The sequence below is a fragment of the Tupaia chinensis genome, unplaced genomic scaffold, assembly GCF_000334495.1.
Source record: "Tupaia chinensis unplaced genomic scaffold, TupChi_1.0 Scaffold000330_1, whole genome shotgun sequence".
Lineage (NCBI taxonomy): Eukaryota > Metazoa > Chordata > Mammalia > Scandentia > Tupaiidae > Tupaia > Tupaia belangeri.
In genome coordinates, this window is record NW_006159824.1 from 1,757,828 (window position 1) to 1,777,435 (window position 19,608).

Consider the following 19,608-nt stretch of genomic DNA (forward strand, 5'->3'; position numbering starts at 1 on the left):
ATTATCTAAACACTGGGTCCCAATGGGAAAGTTTTTTTTTTTTTTTTTTTTTTTTTTCTGATGTGAGTGCTAATTATATAGGCATGTAACCTTACTAAAAGTTCATCAACTAATCTTATGATTTATAACATTAATTTTTCTCTAGGTTTGTTTTATTTTAATAAAAATCCTATTCTCCAGAAAAGTACAAATTCAAGTATGTTTCTGAGGATCTTCTGTCTTTGGGATGGATCTTACCTCGGTCCTGGGCCTGGCATAGCCCCACCTCTGTGACCTCCTGACACCAGGCCTGCAGTTCAGGGTCCCCTCTCACAGCATCATCCATTTGGTAGAAGAGGTGGATGATCCCGTCCACATATCTGCTCAGAGGAGAAGGGATGTGAACTCTCTGAGGGAAGAAGGCTCCAGACTCTCATCTCTACTCCTTCCCTAGCTTCTGCCCCACTGATTTTCATTGTATCTGGAAAGAAATCCTTCAAGACTTGTCTTTTGGAGCACTACGAGATGTGGCTAATAATCCCAGGATTCCCCATAAATGGCGATTAGCCACCCTGAGTTCACCAGATCTCATGGTTTACATGCCCATAGCTTTCTCCACATAGGCTCTCTGACCCTATCCTCTTTGTTTTCAGAACCTGCCCACTATCTGCCCACTCTTCCTCATCTCTCCCCAAGACTGAGCCTTCTCCCCTCCTCTTGGATCTTCTCACTTTGACTTTGCTTTTGCCCTATCCTATCTTCAGGCTAGAGCCCCGCCCTCCCTCTCCCCACACCCCTCCCTTCCTCAGTGCCCTCTCACCCACCGGGCAGTGATCTCCCAGAGCCGTAGAGCATCGTGGGCATAGAGAGCACTCGGGATTCCCAGCAGGCCCCGGTCAGCCAGGTCGTGAGGAGGACAGAGGGAGCGGTAGGTCAGCTGGGCCACAGCGCGACGGAGCAGGTCCACATGGCCCCCTCCACCTGTGCCTATTGCCTGGACAAGAGAGGGACAGGTCTTTGGGAGGGAAATGGGGCTGGAGAATCATAGCTACAATATAAAGGGGCCTTAGGAGGGCTTTTCAGATTTAAAGGCATGGGTATAAAAAGTCAGGGTGATGGTTTTAAGGATCAGGACAGCCACATATTGTTGGTCTTGGATCCAGAAATGGAAACTGTTGGGTCATCAGGAAATTCATGATGCGTTTTGTGTAGAAAAACATGGAAAAATGTATCACGACTTTTCTGATGACCTAATAGTTCATAGAGAGCTAAATAGAGCAGTCCCTCCCCTATTTTCTCCTTACCTTATCAAATAGTCCTCCATATGAGACAAGCTGGGATCGGGCCCGGATGTTGATTTCCAAGGTGTAGTGGATGTGGGGGATCAGGAGCTAAGAGGAGGAGATTGGAAGGGGTGGTTAATGGACGTCAGGCTCGGTCTTCCCCTGGAGGACCCGACATCCAGCATGGTGGCCCTCTCTCCTCTTGACTCTCTCTTCCCTGCTGCTACCTTGACAGGCTGTTCTACCCTGTTTTTCTGATTGCTCACTCTCCTGCTCTTCAACTTCCTTGTGAGTTGGGCTTTGGAGCCAGAATGACCACAGTTTGAGTTCACACTTTACCACTAACTTTGTTACTTGTCCAAGGTAATAAACTATCTAAGTGTCAACCTCATTGTCAACATGGGGTGACGCTAGGGTACATTATCAGGTGCTGTGGTGATGCTCACGTGAGTGATGTATGAAGAACGTTAAGAGCATTGCCTGGCACATACCATAAGTATAAGTGTCCTTTAAAATTGGTCCCTAGACTTTCAATTTTATTTATAGTTCTTTTTTCTTAAAAGTTTTTGTTATAGGGCATGTGTGTTTGCCAGAGAGAGAGAGAGAGAGAGAAAGAGAGAGAAAGAGAGAGAGAGAAAGTGAGAAATCATCCCTCATGGGGGATGGCCATACCACAATCCTTTCTCCTCCATTCTTCTCTTGGGATTTGGGGCATGAATGTGCCTGGTGTCATTTTCAAGTGACTGGATCCAGGACTCAAACTGCACAGTTAGCCATGTAGAATCCAGTCACCTTAACTGCCACACTACTGGCTGGCCTGATTTTATTTATAGCTCGTAACTGGCATGTAATAGTTGTACATATCTGTGGGGTAGGTACAGGGTGATTTTTAACTATATGCTGTCCCTAGACAAAGATACCTGAGACTGGATGATTTATAAAGAATAGAGGTTTAGGGGCCAGTTGGTGGTGTCATGGTTAAGGAGGTGAACTCCCATGTGCTCGACCGTGGTTTGAGTCCCAGACCTGGTGGCTTAAAACTCATGCTGGGTATGTGTGCATGTGTGCCCCAAGTCCCAAGAGGAGAATGGAAGAGAAGGGATTGCAGTGTTGTCATCCCCCCTGGGGTATAATTTCTCACTTTCTGTCTCTCTGGTGAATGTATGCACCCTATAGCAAAAGTCTCTCAAACAAACAAACAAAAAGAATAGAGGTTTACATGGCTCACTTCTAGTGAATGGAAAGTCCAGGATGACAGGGCTGGTCTCTGGTGCTATGTCACAATGTGACAGAGAAGCAGGTATGTCAAGAAGTATGTGGGGAGAGAGAGTGTGTGTGAGGGCGAGAGAGGGAGAAAACAGAATCCTCTACTTTCTTTCTTTGTCCCTCCCATGCTCCTAGATGATTGGATTGTTCCAGCCCAGACCGTAGGTGAGTCTTCCTCTCAGTCCACTAACTTACAGCCAATCTTGTCTGGGAAGATTCTCTTTCATGTTGAAAGTGGCTCACTCCTTCTTATGAACAGTATTAATCCACTAATCCATTCATGGCGGTGGTGTCCCCATGATCAAACACCACCCACTAATCTTGACCTCTTAATATTTATACCACCTCTGTTACATTAGAAATCAAACTTCAACACATGAACGCCTTGAGAACAAACCATTATTCTCACCATAGCTCATGCTACATGCATGTAATGTGTAATAATCACGTCAGGGCACTAAACATACCCATATCACTTATTTTTAAAAGTAACCTCTTTATCACATAGATCCAGTTAAAACTAGCCTCTAGTAGTTCACAAATTTCCCATTAAAAAGCTGAAGCCATCTACTATTTCTAACCCAACAGTATTTCTATTTCTTAACCTAAGTGATAACAATATTCACAACTCTCTTAAATTTTTAAATTGAAAATTAACATAGTATTTTTTTTCAAATGGAAACTTAGATAATTTTTGTCACAAATTGTTAACATTTGTGATCCTCTGTATCTACTTTGGATATATCTTTTTTTGGAGAGGTTTTTGCTATAAGGCGCGTGAACTTGGCCGAAAGACGGGGAGACAGAGAGACAGAAAGCAAGAAATCATCCCCTGGGGGGATGGCCACACCGCAGTCTGCAATCCCTTCTCCTCCATTCTCCTCTTGGGATCTTGGGCATGCACACACATGCGCCCGGTGTGAGTTTAAGCCACTGGGACCGGGACTCAAACATCAGTTGACTACATGGGAATCCAATCACATAGCTATTACGCCAACTACTGGTCCCAACTTTGGATATATCTTAAAGGCAAAACTATCCCTCAATTAACTGATGTACTCATTTACTAAAGCACAGCTATATGTACTTTTGAATGTAAATTATAATCTTGAGACTTTATAAAATCAATTTTTGTGATTTTGTGCAGTTGTATAGGGATTGTACTCTTTTATAGTATACCATGAAGACTGCAAAGGTTGAAGAATACAAGTACTTCTTTGCTTTGGAAATCATTTTCAGTATTTTACTTGACTGATATCAATACCTATTATAGGATTTTAGAGATCTGTGCATCAAATAATGTCCCTAAAACCTTCCCAGAAAGGTGAAGCTCTAAGTTGCACATTCATTTATAGAGTATGAGTTCTTTTCCCATGTACCAGCGTCATAATAGGATTTGACTATTAATTTCCATTTCAGAACTAAAATTGACATTTTGTCCTCTTGTTTCCAAGTGCTCTTATCTGTTGTAGTCTTTCATCAAAGAAATCTCATATCTCAGTGTATTTATTGCTGTTACTACTGTATTTACAGCTGAAAACTGTAATAAGCTGAAGAGTTATAAAATATTAAATATAGTTCATTAAGATAGTAAAATAAATCTAAAAATATAAAAACAAAACAAAAACCAACTAGCCTCTCTAATCCTTTTTCAGACATGTTCTTCTAATCTCTGATATATTTTTAAGAGAGATTTTTTTCTATAGGGCACATGTGCTCACTGGAGAGACAGAGACAGAAAATGAAAAACCACCCCACCCCCACCCCACGCAGCAATCTCTTCTCCTCCATTCTCCTCCTGGGATCTTGGGCACACACACACACACACACACACAGCATGAGTTTCACGCCACTGGGTCTGAGACTCAAACCATGGTTGGCCATGTGGGAATCTGGAGACATAACCACTATGCCATCTATTGGCACCTCTCTTTTACTTTTTAAAACTCCATGTGAATCTGTAATTACTTCAAAATACAAGATTTTAAACATTAGAAAATAAAACGACAAGGCCCAAGGTCTTGACACAGTTATTTTCCTTTTCTCCCCTTCATTCACGAAATGCTATAAAGACGCTTTGCTGCAGTACTACTACAGGGGTGCTCGTTGAGTGCAGAGCATCTTTGTTTCCTGTTCTCGTGAGGATGTCAAGCTTTTATATCCTAAACAACTCTTGGTCTTTTCCCCTCTCTGGAGTTTGAAGAGAGATGGGATATGGAGGGCAGACAATGTACCTTAAAGACAGGGTGTAGCCCTGGAAGACACCTCATGGTGGCAACAGCAATAACTTCAGCTACTAGATGAGTGTTCAGCAAATGATATTGGAGTTCATGCAGCTGGAAATCTGAGTTTCGGACCCAGGACTTAGCCAGGAGCCAGGCAAGTGGGGGATCTGAGGGTAGGAACACTGTTGGGGTGGATGAGATAGAGTTGGGAGGCTGGAGCTGGAAGAAAGCATTAGGATTTGTTGACTTCTTGCCGTATGTAGGACATTATGTTCAGCATTCTAAAAGCAACAGAAATATAAATATAATATTATTGCCTTTCAAGAGATTTTAATCTAGACCTAGGAGTGCAGACCCTTTACCTTGTCTCTCAATCATTGTGGTGCCACGAAAGCACCATAATGTGGTGTTGAGTGCAGGAGGTACTCGAAGCATGGAGTCCACTAAAGAGGCCCTCACAGTGGTTTGGGAGAAATGTAATGAGGGTCTGTGTCAGGGTGGTAGAGGAAGGAGAAAATGAAAATGAGAAATTGACAATTTGTGCAAATAGTAAGAGTGAAAAATCACTAAACCCAAGGAAGAAAAGCAACTTAGTAAAGAAAGGGTTTAAAAGAATTCAAAGATTACAAAGAGGTTGAGTACCCTCAAGATGAGAACCAAAAGAGGCCATTATAGTTCTCAGACAGGTAGTCCCAGTGAGGATTGGCAGGACTACAAGTGAACATGGAGTGATCTGAGACAAAGACAGGACTCACTGAGTGAAGTGGAGGTAAGGGACAAGAGTCAGGCCATTCCTGTTCTTGCGTGGAGGGTGATGTGAACACAAAAGTGTTGGGAGGGGTATTCCCAGGGTACTTACTTGAATGACCATGGGAAGTAGCTTCCCATTGGGTTCCATCTTCAGCATGACAAGGGGAGCAGCTAGGTACTGCTTCTCTTCTCGGATCACATTGGCTGGAATTCCATCCAGCAGGATAAAGTCAGCCTCAAACAGAGAACCATTCTGGGGAAAGGAGGAATGTTGCCATGACTACAGTTCGAACTCTATCCCCAGAGGTGTTCTGGGGAAAGGAGGAATGTTGCCATGACTAGAGTTCTAAATCTATCCCCAGAGGTCCAGGGCAAAGGAAAAGAAATATATGCAGTCTACCATCTTGCCATTATCTTATATCAATAATAGAGTCTGAGTGACAAAATTGAAGGAAGAATCCAGAACAACAGGTCCGAGTCCTCTTATTTTACAGTGAGAAGATCTAACTAGTGACGGGAGGTTTCTTCAGGGATATGTAGCTTGTTCGTGACAGAGGTCATTCTAGGATAAGGCTTGCTAATCTGTTGTGTACCGCTGGTATGCTAAGTCTTTCCTTGTCAAGATGTCCCAGTCCCATTTCTGAACATCTCCTAATGGCCTACTTCCTTATTTGACTGCCACCAGCTTCATAATTTAAAAAAAACCCTACATACTGTATAATCTGTAGATTTTTCCATCAGATGAAGGAAAAATTCCTTCCCATGTACTCATCTTTGGTCTCTTCCCTTCAGCACTTCTTCTGTCACACTGCCAAGGAAAAAACAAGCAAATAGGAGAGTGAAGTACCTGAAGTTCTTTCTCCAACTGAGCCTGAAGCTCCTCCATTCCTGAAGGCAGCACTAGCCTGGAGGGCAGAGAGGTGGAGCGTCTCAACAGCATGGGGTTGGCACCATTGAGGAATTGGTAGCCAAAAAACTCATCGTCCTGCCAGCACTGGTGAACCTTCTCTGTGAGGTTGGAGATATGGAAGGGAGATATTTACCTGGATGTCCTTCTCTTCCAGATTCTAGTCCAGGGATTTAGGCATATGACTGTTTCCAGTTCCTTTTAATTTTCAAGGCCTCTGTAAGATCACTAGGTATAACATGTTCTCATTTGGCAAGAAGTTACAGTGATTATGGAGTTATGGATTTTAGAGTCTGGGGAAATCACTGACCAGATAGGGAACTCTTTGGGCCCCCAAAGAGCTGATCGAAATCCTCCAGGTGGTTCCAGGATCTCATGAAGGTGTAAACGTGTTTGAGGGCGATCTCCAGAGCCCTAGGACAGGTATTGAGGATAAAACCATCAATTCACTGAAGCCTACCTGCCTCTGGCCCCATCAGCCCCTACTCCACTGTCAACATGGACTTACCCTGCTTTCATTGCCCTTTCAAAGTCCATTTTCTTCTCTTCATGGAATCTCATATTTGGGGGTAGGTCTTCCTTACAGTTTGCAGCTATTGTCAGGGGTAACCCTTCCTTCCAGGTGGCCCAGCTAGAAGTTAGGGGTGAAAGTTCAGGGAAGGTGTTGAGATCAGTAATGGGAACAGGGTCAGGGCACTGATGGGACATGGGTGAGTAGTCACCAGTAGATCTGTTTTCTTTCCTCCAGCTCCTTCTCTCGATGCTGCTGGAACACGTCCAAGGCATTGTTTTCTGCCAGGCGGGCTGTGAAAACATGAGGGGAGTTGACTGTGCTATATTCCGTGTCATGCTACTCCCTGGCTTGTTCCAGTCTCCCATTTCTTAATTGTACTGCATCATACTCTTTTCTTCCTTTCGCCTTGTCTTTATCTCTCTTGATTAATTCCCTGGTCATTTAGTTCATCTTTGCCCACCCCCTTTTCTTGATTTCATCTACCTCAGCCTTTCTCTCTCTCTCTCTCTCTCTCTATATATATATATATATATGTACATATTTATGTAAAAAATTATATATATATAATTTTTAAGAGAGATTTTTGCTATAGGACATGTGTGCTAACTGGAGAGACAGAAAAAGGCAGAGATAAAAAGTGAGAAATCACCCCCCCGGTGGGATGGCCACACCACAATTCCTTCTCCTCTATTCTTCTCTCTCAGGGATTTTGGGTACACACGCACACGCGCCTGTGTTTTAAGCCATCAGGTTCATGACTTGAACCAGGGTCGACTACATGGGAGTCCGGTGATGTAACCATTACACCATCTGCTGGTCCCGTCAGCTCTCATAACTGTCCACTCTTTGTTCACCCTTAAGTCAACGTTCCCTATTTGTTCCTATTCATCATTATCTATGGATTTTCTTGAGGTTTTTTTTTTTTGCTATAGGGCGCACAGGCTCACCGGATAGAGAGAGACAGAGAGATAGAAAGCGAGAAATCACCCCCCCCCCCAGGGGAAATGGCCACGCTGCAATCCCTTCTCCTCCATTCTCCTCTTGAGATCTTGGGCACACATGCACATGCGCCTGGCGTGAGTTTAAGCCACCGGGTCCGGGACGCGAACCGCGGTCGACTACGTGGGAGTCCAGCGACATAGCCATTACGCTAACTGCTGGTGCCCTATGGATTTTCTTCTTTATCACTTGCCTTGTCCATCCCTATCCCACATTATCACATATTACTTTTGTCAGTCTCACCTGTCCTCCAAATGCCATATTTCATGTTGGAGTCACTAGATATCTCCCGAGCTTCCCTAACTCCAGACCCACATCGGTTCCCTAAGATAAAACATTCTGTGCATGCCACCCTCAACTGTGCCATTTCATCCGTCCTGGGAAGATAATGGCTCCTCGTTGCTACTTTACCTGGCTCCAATTTACCTGGCCTCAGTATCATGTCAATTATATTTGTTAACCTGATCTGTTCCTCACCTGTATTTACAATCACCTGTCCCGCAAAGGCATCCATTTCCTTATTTTTTTTTAAGAATTATTTTATTTAACTTCATTCATTTATTTATTTTAATTTGAGCAGGGAGGGACAGAACAAGAGAGAGCAAGAAAGTAAGAAAGCAAGCCACCAGGTCTGGGACTTGAACCGTGGTCAGCCATATGGGAGTCCAGCACCCTTAACCACCATGCCACCTGCTGGCCCCTCCTTTTCATTCTTACCTGGTGTTGCCCTCGTTCTGTCTCTAATTACCTACGATAACAAATCCTGTATTTGCTGCTGGAATTCGTCCACACTCCTTGCCAGCCCCTTCCATGTTTTTCCAACCAAACAAGCTCCCCAAGGTATTATGGTTTGTTTCCCTTAGCTGTCTCCTCTGAGAGACCACCACCCTCCTAGTCCAGGCTTCTCCTCCCCTGCACCTGCCCTGGTTTGGGAGTCACACAGAGATCTCTTTTCTACTTGTGCTTTGGATCTCCTGTTTTCCATCTTCACAGCAACTCCCATCCCGGTCCTCACTTTCTTGGAAAGTGGGGTCTTTGGATCCCTTACTCCCTGCTCCTGCCTCGTTGGCAGCCTCTTTGTTTTACTTCTAGACTTTTTATTTCTTAATTTTCCTTTTTCTTGCAACTCCGGGTGCCTACACTTAAACCTACAGAGTGCTCATCTTTTAATTTCTCTCTAGCCGTCCTCAGCCCTAACCCGCCCCACCCGGCCCTCATGCTCGCAGTGGTTCCGGAGGAGCCTTGCCCCCGCTTCCCCGACGCTGCGCCCTCACCGGTGCCTTCTGGCAGGCTCAGGACATCCTCGCCCTGCACCCAGCGGTAGCACGGGAAGGCCGCCTCCGCGCAGGCGCCCGGGCCCTGCACGGTGATGCGGTCGCAGAACCACGCGTCGTCCAGCAGCCAGCGGTGTTTGCGCAACTTGACGAACTGCAGTGGCCCCAAGTCCTCGGGGACGTCGTGATCAAACTCCTCCACCTGTGGGGCCAGACGCGGCTGGACTTAGCGTTTGGCTGGGCTTTAGGGAGTAGGGTCAGGGACCAGGTGGGACGAAGAGGGGCAGTGTGCTTTGTGTTGTCCCAGTTTACCACCGCCTCCAATGAAGGCATCGCCTCCTTTTGTCCTCTCACAACCCACAGCCTGCCCCGTGGGTCTCCCATGCCCCACTGCGCTGCCTCACTGCGCCAAGAGCCCGAGCGACAGCAGTGAGCCTCCAGCGGTGACTTGGTGATTACCATCGCCCACGTGGGGCCTGTTGACCGCGCTCCCACCGCTCCAGTGCTCTCAGGGGAACTTCACGTTGGACCACTCACTGGCGCTTTGTCTACACTGACTGGGTCATTGGAGAAGGAGGTGGAGGCAGCGAGGGCCAGGGTCAGGAGAAACGGGTTGAATCTTAGCTCCCCTTCCAGGCTCCAGACCCTTCCTACCAAACCCACCGCCCTCGGAGTCCCCGCTCTCTGGGAGTCACAACCCACACAGGGCTGTCACCTCGCTCCCCATCTCCTGCCCTTCCCCGCTTCCTACGGTTCACCCTGTCAGCCCTGAACCGAGTGTCCCAGCTCCCATCCGCTGACCTCGCCCCGCGCTGGCAGCAGCTGCAGCTCCAGCTCCGCCTCCCCGCGCTCCCCGACCAGCCACAGCTGCACGCGGTTGAGCGACCCAGAGAAGAGCCAGGCCCCGGTGGCCACGCGGATGCGGTAGCGGACCATGGCGCCCTGGCTTGCTCGCTGCAACAGTAGCGGATCGGTAATGAGTCTCCGGGAATGCCTAGGGGCCTGCTCTTGTAGCGGAGCCTGCAGGACCATCCCCGGGCTTAATAAAGCAGGGCTCCGCGTGTCCGCCCCCTGCAGGATCCAGGGCTGTCCTGGTCCCCACCCCAGACAGGCCCGAACCTGTGAAGTGGCGATGGGGAAGGGCGGCTCCTTCCAGCGCGGGGTTGGGAAAGGGCTTTGAGCAAGAGGGGCCAAGCTTGGGTGCAGGAAGGGAGGACAGGGGGAATCCATCAGTTAGTTCCCAGGCCTCTCGGTTCCCCCTCTGCTCCCTTTTCCTACCCAGTAGCGCGGTCCGAACATCTTCTGAAAGGGCTGTGAGTGCCAATCCCCGTTCCTCTGTTCCTCTGGCAGGGCCTGGTGTGGCTGTGCATCTTCACCTGCCTTCTGCTCATCTACGGCTCTGCCTGCTTGGGGGCCAGGGATCATCTCTGTGGTCCAGGGAAGGCCCCTTGTTGAGGCTCAAGAGTTCAGGGGACAGAGCATTCACTCTAATGTGGCTTTCTGTCTTTGCCCCCTTAGAAAATCGCTGATGTAATCATTTGCTCCCTTTCGTTTTCTACCCCAATTCCCACCTGCAAGCGAGCTGACGGCTTTCAGTATCTAGTATGGCTCCTTGCCGCCCTCCTTCCTGTTTTAAAATGACTTATAAGTGATATCAGGAATTTCACAAAAATTAGATCATGTTCTAATTTTTTTTCTTGGAATTTGCTTTTAATGATACATGATAGGAAACAACTACCTGATAGGGATATTTGGATTCATTGGTAAAGATCTAAATTACTTGTTTCAGTAACTTTTAGGATTCTCCTTTAATGGACCTTTATATTGTTACTCAAGTGTGATGAGTTCTGTAGTGACTGCCTTCATTTAGACATCCTTTTATAAAATGCTTCTATATTTATAGCATAGATTTCCAGAAACGAGATTTCTGAATAAGATGGTATGCATGTGGTATGCATATATTTTATATGAATAGATTTTGTAAACTTGCTTTCCGAAAGGCTGTAGCAATGGCATCAGAATGCCATTTTCTCTGCAACCTCACCAGCACAAGGAGTTACCACTGTTTAATTTTTTCCAATCTGATAAATGGCAGAATGCAGTAAGAAATGTGAGATCAAGGGAAAGTTGTTTTTTTTTTTTTTTTTCAGTATGCAGTCGGTTTTCAGACATTTGATTGGCAGAAAGCTGGTAATAAACACTGACGGTGCAGAAAACAGAGCGTGACTGATGAAGAGAGAGCATGACAGGGCACGGGAGGATGAAATTCAGAGTGCACGTGGAAGAGTCATCCTCCAGTAGACGGTGAGACTCTTTCTTTGTCCAGAGGAGGCAAGAGAGAGAAAATGAATGAGTAAAACAGAAATTTCTTGTTGTGATATTGAGGAGGTTCCCATCTGCTGTGGGCTAGACTGTGTCCCCTCACAATTCATCTGCCGGAGTCCTGAGCTCTCATACCTTGGAATGTTACTGTGATTGGAACTAGGTCTTTCAGAGGTAATTAAGTGAAAGCAAGGTCATATGGGTAAATGTTATTGGAGGGGAACTAAGCTGGGTTGTATGAAATACTTGGTTCTTTGGGTCCAGATCTCTAAGGTTAGAGACCTGCCCTAAGAGGGAGAATGAAAAACCACAAACACTTGTAAAGTAGGAAAATAGTGGTTTTTAATAGGAAAGTGGAGATTTTTTTTTTTTTTTGAGAGAGATTTTTGCTATAGGGTGTGTGTGCTCACCAGAAAGAAAGCTCTCTAGACAGAAAGTTAAAAGTCACCTCCCCCCCAGGGAAGATGGCCATGCCACAATCTCTTCTCCTCCATTCTCTTGGGATTTTGGGCACACATGCACACTCACCCAATGTGAGTTTCAAGCCACTGGGTCCAGGACTTGAACTGGGGTTGGCTATATGGGAATCCAGTGCCTTAACCACTGTGCCACCTGCTGGCCCTGAAAGTGATGATTTTTAACAGAAAAGAAATACATCCCCATGCCAGAAAGCCATGTGAGTGGGCAGCTGCCAGAGAAGGACAACTGTACTGGGAATGGGGTTAGGTGTTGCTTTTATTATGAGGTCTTGTCATGAATATTTAGGAGAGGGTGTCTGTCATTGCAGCTGGGTCCCTTTGTTTGAATTTGTGGGGGCCTGTGTACTTCTCCCTCAGGTAAGGAATATGATTACCCCATTACACATGCTCATTGTGGCCTTTGAAGGTGCACTTAGGGATAATTATGCCCACGTCAGTTTATTGCCCAGAGTGGAAATTAGGATCTTGACCAAGCATCTCGATGAGAAAACCTCTTCTCTTGGCACCAGGGGATCTAGCTGCGATCCCTACAATATAAACCCGAAACTAATCTGACTGCTGTTTCGTATGAACCAGAGATTAGGACACAGACACACACAGAGGAAAAAGACGTTCATCCAAGGACAGAGCCCTCAGGAGAAACCGTACCTGCCCACATCATGATCTTGGGCTTGTGGCCTCCAGACATACGGGGAAATGAATGTGGTTTAAGCCGCACAATCTATGGTACTTTGTTATGCCAGCTCTAGCAAACGAATGCTCCATCTGACAGTTCCTCTGTCCACCCCACCCTTCTTTCTTCCCCTCTGAAACTAGTTCATATTCAACTTCTCAGGGACTGCGTATCACAGCTCCAGAGCTGAAGCAGAGTACAGGGACCTTGGTTTTTCACATTGCTTTTTCTATCTTGGACAAGCAAAGGTGAAAGGGCAAATGAGATCTGGAGCAAGCCTGAGAGTGCACACGGGTCAAAGACTGCCTGGTCCCTGGGATCTCTGGCTATACTTCCAAGTTCCGGCTGCATTTTCAATACTTCTTGCTCTAGTTTTCTGCAGTTATTAAGTTCTCAATCTTACTTATACTTGACTACTAAACCTGGTCCCTGTTCTGCCCTAATGACCCAAATTTAGAAGTTCTCTCTCCTGAATGCTATTGCCCATGCAATCACATGACAGAACCTTTCTGGAGGCTGTGGGTAGTGAGCAGTTTATAGCAACAATTGATATAAGGACTGTAACAATACTGTAAAGCAATAATATTCTCAAATGCATCTATTCTTTTTTTAAAAGGATTACTTATTTAATTTTATTCATTCATTTTTCAAATTTTAATTTGACCAGAGAGAGAGAGAGGGATGGTAGGTGGGGGGAGTGAGAAAGCAAGCCACCAGATCTGGGACTTGAACCATGGTCAGCCATATGGGAGTGTCTAGCATCTTAACTACCATGCCACCTGCTGGCTCCCACTTTACATCTATTCTTAATGACGGGAAGATCTCTTGGCCATCTTTATTGCCAGCATCACACACAGGAGACCCAACAACCCTCAGGAGCCATGTTTCTCAGGCTCTCCCTTTCCTTGTCTTTGCTTACTCCCAAGCACTTTCATGATGCTCCTCAACTCTCAATTCTTACTTCACCAGTTAATAGAATCTCAGAATTCGAATTTCATCAAATGGAGCAATTCAGTTCTTTTTAACCATCTATTTTTAACTTTTATCTTTCTTTTTTTGGGGGGAGATTATTTGCTATAAGGCGCATGTGCTCACCAGAGAGACAGAGAGTGACAGAGAAAGTGAGAAATCACCCTCTGGAGGGAAGGCCATACCGCAGTCCCTTCTCTTCCATTTTCCTTTTGGGATTTTGGACATGCACACTCACACGTGCCTGGCATGAGTTTCAAGCTGCCAAGTCCAGGACTTGAGCTGCGGTTGGCCATTTGGGAGCCCACCACCACACCATGTGCTGCCCCCAACCATCTCTTGTTTTAAAGTACAAAGTAAAGGTGGTGACTCAAATGCCCATTAATAGGCTCAATCTGCGATAACCTCTTCCCCAGCAGTTATGAGCGGAAGGAAACAAAGATGAATTCTCCTAATGATATAATTTAAACCCACCACCACTCTCAAAGAAAAAATGGCTATGTCCATTTTTCTGTGTAAGAGAAAAGAAGAAAGAAAAGAAAAAAGGCAAGAGAAGGAAGAAAGAAAGAAAAGGGAAAGAAAGAAGGAAGGATGTTTTTTAATCCTTGCAAAAAATCCATAAGGTAGGGACCAGCAGTTAGTGTAATGGCTATGTCGCTGGACTCCCATGTAGTCGAACGCGGTTTGAGTCCCGGACCCGGTGGCTTGGATTCATGCCGTGTGTATGTGCCTGCGTGCCCAAGATTCCGAGAGGAGAATGGAGAAGGGATTGCGGTGTGGCCATCCCCCCTGGGGGGTGATTTCTTGCTTTCTGTCTCTCTGGCTTTCTGGCGAGCGCACATGCCCTATAGCAAAAACCTCTATGGGGAAAAAAAATCCATAAGGTAGGTGTTATTGTCCCAGTTTCATAAATAAAAAAATGTTAAGTAGGTGAAGAGATACCCCAAAGTCACTCAACATGCAGGCGGACAAATGCCATGGACACTCATTGGATTCATATTCTTTCCACTTGTTTTCTGTTTATCACTATGGGTGTTGGCTTCTGCCCTCACTTCTTCACTAAAGCTTCTCATAAAGCTTCTTAATGATCTGTTGATGCTTAAATCTCCAAGTGTTTTCTCAGCAGTCCTAGTTGTCAACGTCTGTTCTGCCTTGACTGTTTGTGTCTTTCACACTGACTGTTGGGAGACGTGCTTGTTGAGGTCCCCTGAGCTCAGGCCATTCTTTCTGTTTCTCCCTGGAGGCCTTTGGGCTCAGAGAGCAGAGAATGTGCTTGTCACAAATCCGCACCTGCTTCTCCGTAACTCTTCAGACCTCAGCTTGCTTGATGTCCTGAGGATTAAACTAATTCCCAGGACAGTAAAAAGAGACTATCCAACCTGCATATTTTTAAACTAAAACAATAACAGTAAGATTTTTTTAATTTGATAAATATAAGCCAACTTACAATGCTAAAATTTCAGTGATTTTAATATAGACATCACTATGACAGTGCTCCATGTGTAATGACATCTAATCGCACTATGTAGAATTTTATTTCCAGGTTATTATGGGTATAATTTCTCTTTGTTTTTTGTTTATTTTTTTAATTAACAATGAAATTGTTTAAGGGATTTAATCATCTTTATTTTCGGTATCTTTTGTAGTATCATTTCTTTCATCAATTGTAAGTCTGTTCTCAGGATTGTTTTTTTATTTTTTATTTTTTTTGCTATAGGGCATGTGCGCTCACCATAAAGACAGAGAGACAGAAAGTGAGAAATCACCCCCCAGGGGGGATGGCCATGCCACAATCCCTTCTCCTTTGTTCTCCTTGCACAAGCGCCCAGCGTGAGTTTAAGCCACTGGGTCCGGGACTCGAACCGCGGTCGACTTTGTGGGAGTCCAGCAACATAGCCATTACGCTAACTGCTGGTCCCATTAAGAGAAATTTTTGTTATAGAGCAAGTGTACTTGCCAGAGAGACAAAGACAGGGAGACAGAAAGCAAGAAATTATCCCCCGGGAGGATGGCCACACCACAATCCTTTCTCCTCCATTCTCTCAGGATTTTGGCCATGTACACACACATGCCTCATGTGAATTTTAAGCTGCCAGATCCAGAACTGGAGCCGCGGTTGACCACGTGGAAGTTCAGCAATGTAACCATTAAACCATCTGCTGGTTCCCCACAGTGCTAATTTTCTATGAACTTTTTATAGACCTCCCTTAATATCTACTTGGCACTCAGGGAGGTGATCCTAACTGTTGCTCATTAAATATAAACTGAAAATAATCCCTTTCTTTCAAGCAGTGCAGTTGGGAAAGGGTTGAAGGAGAGTAACTTTAGCGAGAAGAAACCTGACAAACCACACGTTAGTGATGTTAGCAATGTGTTCACATCAACACTGATAAGTCACACTTACCCTATGTACCCTTGCTAATAGGTGATGGGAATAGCTCTTCTTCCTCCTAAGTCTTCTCAAGACCTGTAATTCCCATCATCAGAAAAATATATAACAAATCTCGTTTGATAGACATGCTACAAAATACTTGACAAGTGCTCTCGAAACTGTCAAAATGACAAATATCCAGAAAGTCCAAGAAACTGTCACTCACACACTTATACACACACACACACAAACATACAAGCACAGGAGGATTAAATGTAGTGTGGCATGCTGCATGGGATCCTGGCAAAGAAAAAGACATTCAATAACAACTAAATAAATACTGAATAAAGAATGGATTTTAGTTAGTAATAATGTTTGATCACGCACTCACCAATTATAACAATGTACTGTAAATATTGCAAAAGTGCTCATAATAGAAACGGGGTACAGGATAAATGGAAACTCTCTGTACTATCTTTGCAACTATCCTGCAAATAAACTATTCTTTTCTTTTTAAAAAAATTTTAGAGAGATTTTTGCTATAGTGTGTGCTCACTGGAGAGAGTGAGAGAAGGCAAGAAATCACCTACACCCCCCCACCCCCACCAGGGGAAATAGCCATGCCGGAATCCCTCCTCCTCCAGTCTCCTCTGAGGATTTTGGACATGCATGCACACATGCTTGGCATGAGTTTTAAGCCTCCGGGTCCAGGACTCAAACTGCAGTCAGCTACGAGGGAGTTCAGCGACATAACCATCTGCTGATCCCACAAAGAAAACTATTCTAAAATAAGTTTTTGTTTTTCCAGGTTTTTGCCATAGGGCAAAATAAATAAATAAATCCTAAATTTGATTATAGAAGACAGACGAAAACATGGACTTCAGCAATTAACAACAGAGAGACAGTGAGAGATAAAGTAAGAATCAACCCCCAGGAGGGATGACCTGGCAATCCCTACGCCTCCTGGGATTTTGGACACACATGCACACATGCCTGGAGTGATTTTCAAGCTGCCGGGTCCAGGACTAGAACTGTGGTTGGTTATGTGGGAGTCCAGTGCTTGAACTACCTCATCACCTGCTGGCCCCAAGTGTATTTTTAAAATTTGCTCCATTATGTTTTTATGTACAATATACCTAGCATGAAATGCAGAATTCTAATTCTTCCTTTGCATTTGATCTGCTTTTTCTTTTTGGAAACGTTTAAGGTGTTCCCTTTATATTTAAGATTCTTAAATTTGCTGTAATATACCCTGATATATGTTGTCACCTATCTTCTCTACTTGTCACTATACAAACTCTTTAGATATACTTTAGATATCCATTCCTGAAGCTTCTGAGGGTATTCTTATTCCAAAATTTCAAGTAATTAATGGATTATGTTAAATCCATCCTTCTTATTATATCTATTGCATTAATGTCAAGTATTTCACATATTTCATACATATTATTTTTTATAATTTCTTTTGTTCATGATACTCTCTTTCCTTACCTTCTTAAATATATTTATTATGCTCAAATTTTTAAAAACTAATTGTTCCATCTATCTAATTCTGTTTCAGAAGGAATGCATTGTTTGGTTCGTGTCTTTTGCAGTAGTCACATTCCTTAGGTATTTATTTTGGCTTTTGAGTTTATGTCACCCTAGATCTATTAGCTGCTCTGTCTGGAAGTACATCTTAAGGAAGATCAAGACTAGGGGCTGATCTCCTTTAGTTCCCATAAGAGTAAGAAATAGAAAAAGAGAAACATTGAAGCCCGCAGGTGCTGTGGTGATTAAGGCCAACTGAGGTTCGAGCTCCAGACCCAGAGGCTGGCTTTTTCACTTTCCCTCTCTCTCTGTCTGTCTCTCTCGGTCAAATTAAATAATAATAAAAAATTCAATTCGATTCCATTTAAAAAGAAACCATGATTGTTTTTAAAAATGAGAGAGACCCACTAAGGCAGAAAATCTCAGCTCTGATTCTCGCAAACACAGTGGCACATGCCTTCTGTCATCAAGGTTTTACCATTAAACACTTAGGAAGGACATTGAGAGAGGGCAGCTTCTTCAGGTTTGTGTCAACAGCCTTGGTGCCTCAAGGGTGTTGAGACCAGTGAATGAGTGTCTTCAGAAACATGGTCAGCCTTCACACTTACCATTTCATCTCCTACGACAGGCCTTGGGTAGCAGAGATGTTATCCTATAGACACTTCGACAGTGGTCTGCGCTTTAGCTCCAGATTTCTGGGATAACAAAGAAAATGAAACTTGCTCTAGAAAATACAGAGGAGAGACAAGATTACAACTTAAAAATCTTTCTCCAATCTTTCACGGAAACCCCTGACCATGTTCCGATCATCCCACTCATTCCCCGTATGTTAGTTTGAGACAAAGTGTCCTAGTCGTTTTTCCAAGATTTCATTGTTCTTATGGTTAATTCCTGAAATCCATGTTTTCACCTGTCTTCTATAATCAAACTTAGGAATTATTTCTTTGGTAGAGGTTTTTGCCTTAGAGCGTGTGTGCTTGCTGGGGAGAGACAGAGACAGTGAGAGAGAAAGTGAGAAATCACCCCCCGGGGGGGGGATGGCCATGTTGTAATCCCTTCTCTTCCATTCTCCTCCCAAGATCTTGGGCATTCATGCACACACACTGCAGTGTGTTTCAAGTCACCAGGTCCAAGACTTGAACCACAGTTGGCCATGTGGGAGTCCAGCTACATAACTACTATGCAATCTTCTGTCCCAGGAGTCATTTATTTTATAATCAATGTTTTTTGCATTTTATATTTTAAACATCTCATATGAATTCTTAATTTTCCCAATAATTTTAAAGCTCTCTTTTTTTATTGCCAGGAGATATGGACATGAGAGACAGAGAGAGAGAAAGAGAGGGAGAGAACCTCCCCCCAATGAAATGTGGTCTCACCACAATCCTTTTTCCTCCATTTCTCCATCCCATCAAGATTTTGGACATGCACACACATGTGCCCAAAATGTTTTTCAAGCCATGGTGATCAGATTTGCAAACAGTCTGCCATGTGAGATCTGTGCTGTGGGGCCACCCCTTAAAATTTTGTTTCAGACATTAAGTCCTTAATCTAGCTACGTCTCATGCTTATATATAGTGTGAAGTAAGGATTCAAAGTAATTATTCCATGTTGACAATCTTTTTTATTTTAGAGAGTTTGGTTTTTTCTTTTTTTTTTTTTTCACTATAAGGTGCGTGCACTCGCTGGAGAGACAGAGAGAGAGACAGAGAGACAGAAAGTGAAAAATCACTCACCAGGGAGGATGGCCACACCACAATCCTTTCTCCTCCATTCTCCTCTCGAGATTTTGGGTATGTATGCACATACGCCTGGCATGAGTTTTAAGCCGCCTGGTCCGGGACTTGAACTGTGGTCAACTACATGGGAGTCCAGCAACGTAAATGTTACGCCCTCTGCTGGTCCTGACAATAATTTAAAGAACATTTTTTTTGAGAGGTTTTTGCTATAGGGTGCGTGTGCTTGCTGAAATAACAGAGAGAGACAGAAAGTGAGAAATCACTCCCGAGGGGGGATGGCTATGCCACAGTCCCTTCTCCTCCATTCTTTTCTTGGGATCTTGGGCAC

At 44.4% G+C, this 19,608-nt stretch overlaps 1 protein-coding gene across 1 annotated transcript in view; it reads right to left on the reverse strand.

Annotated features, from left to right (window-relative positions):
- The window catches only part of LOC102494779 (arachidonate 12-lipoxygenase, 12S-type), a 13,830-nt gene extending 3,670 nt beyond the window's left edge, over positions 1–10,160 (reverse strand). Inside the window, exons 1-11 of the mRNA XM_006151850.3 lie at positions 9,999–10,160; positions 9,198–9,399; positions 7,133–7,214; positions 6,919–7,041; positions 6,721–6,824; positions 6,351–6,511; positions 5,613–5,756; positions 4,763–4,972; positions 1,284–1,370; positions 804–973; positions 238–359 (exon numbers count right to left, since the gene is read on the reverse strand). Coding sequence (XP_006151912.1) covers positions 238–359; positions 804–973; positions 1,284–1,370; positions 4,763–4,972; positions 5,613–5,756; positions 6,351–6,511; positions 6,721–6,824; positions 6,919–7,041; positions 7,133–7,214; positions 9,198–9,399; positions 9,999–10,133 — 1,540 coding nt within the window. The 5' untranslated portion in view covers positions 10,134–10,160. The remainder of the gene's footprint in view (positions 1–237; positions 360–803; positions 974–1,283; positions 1,371–4,762; positions 4,973–5,612; positions 5,757–6,350; positions 6,512–6,720; positions 6,825–6,918; positions 7,042–7,132; positions 7,215–9,197; positions 9,400–9,998) is intronic.
- Between the last annotated feature and the right edge of the window lie 9,448 nt (positions 10,161–19,608).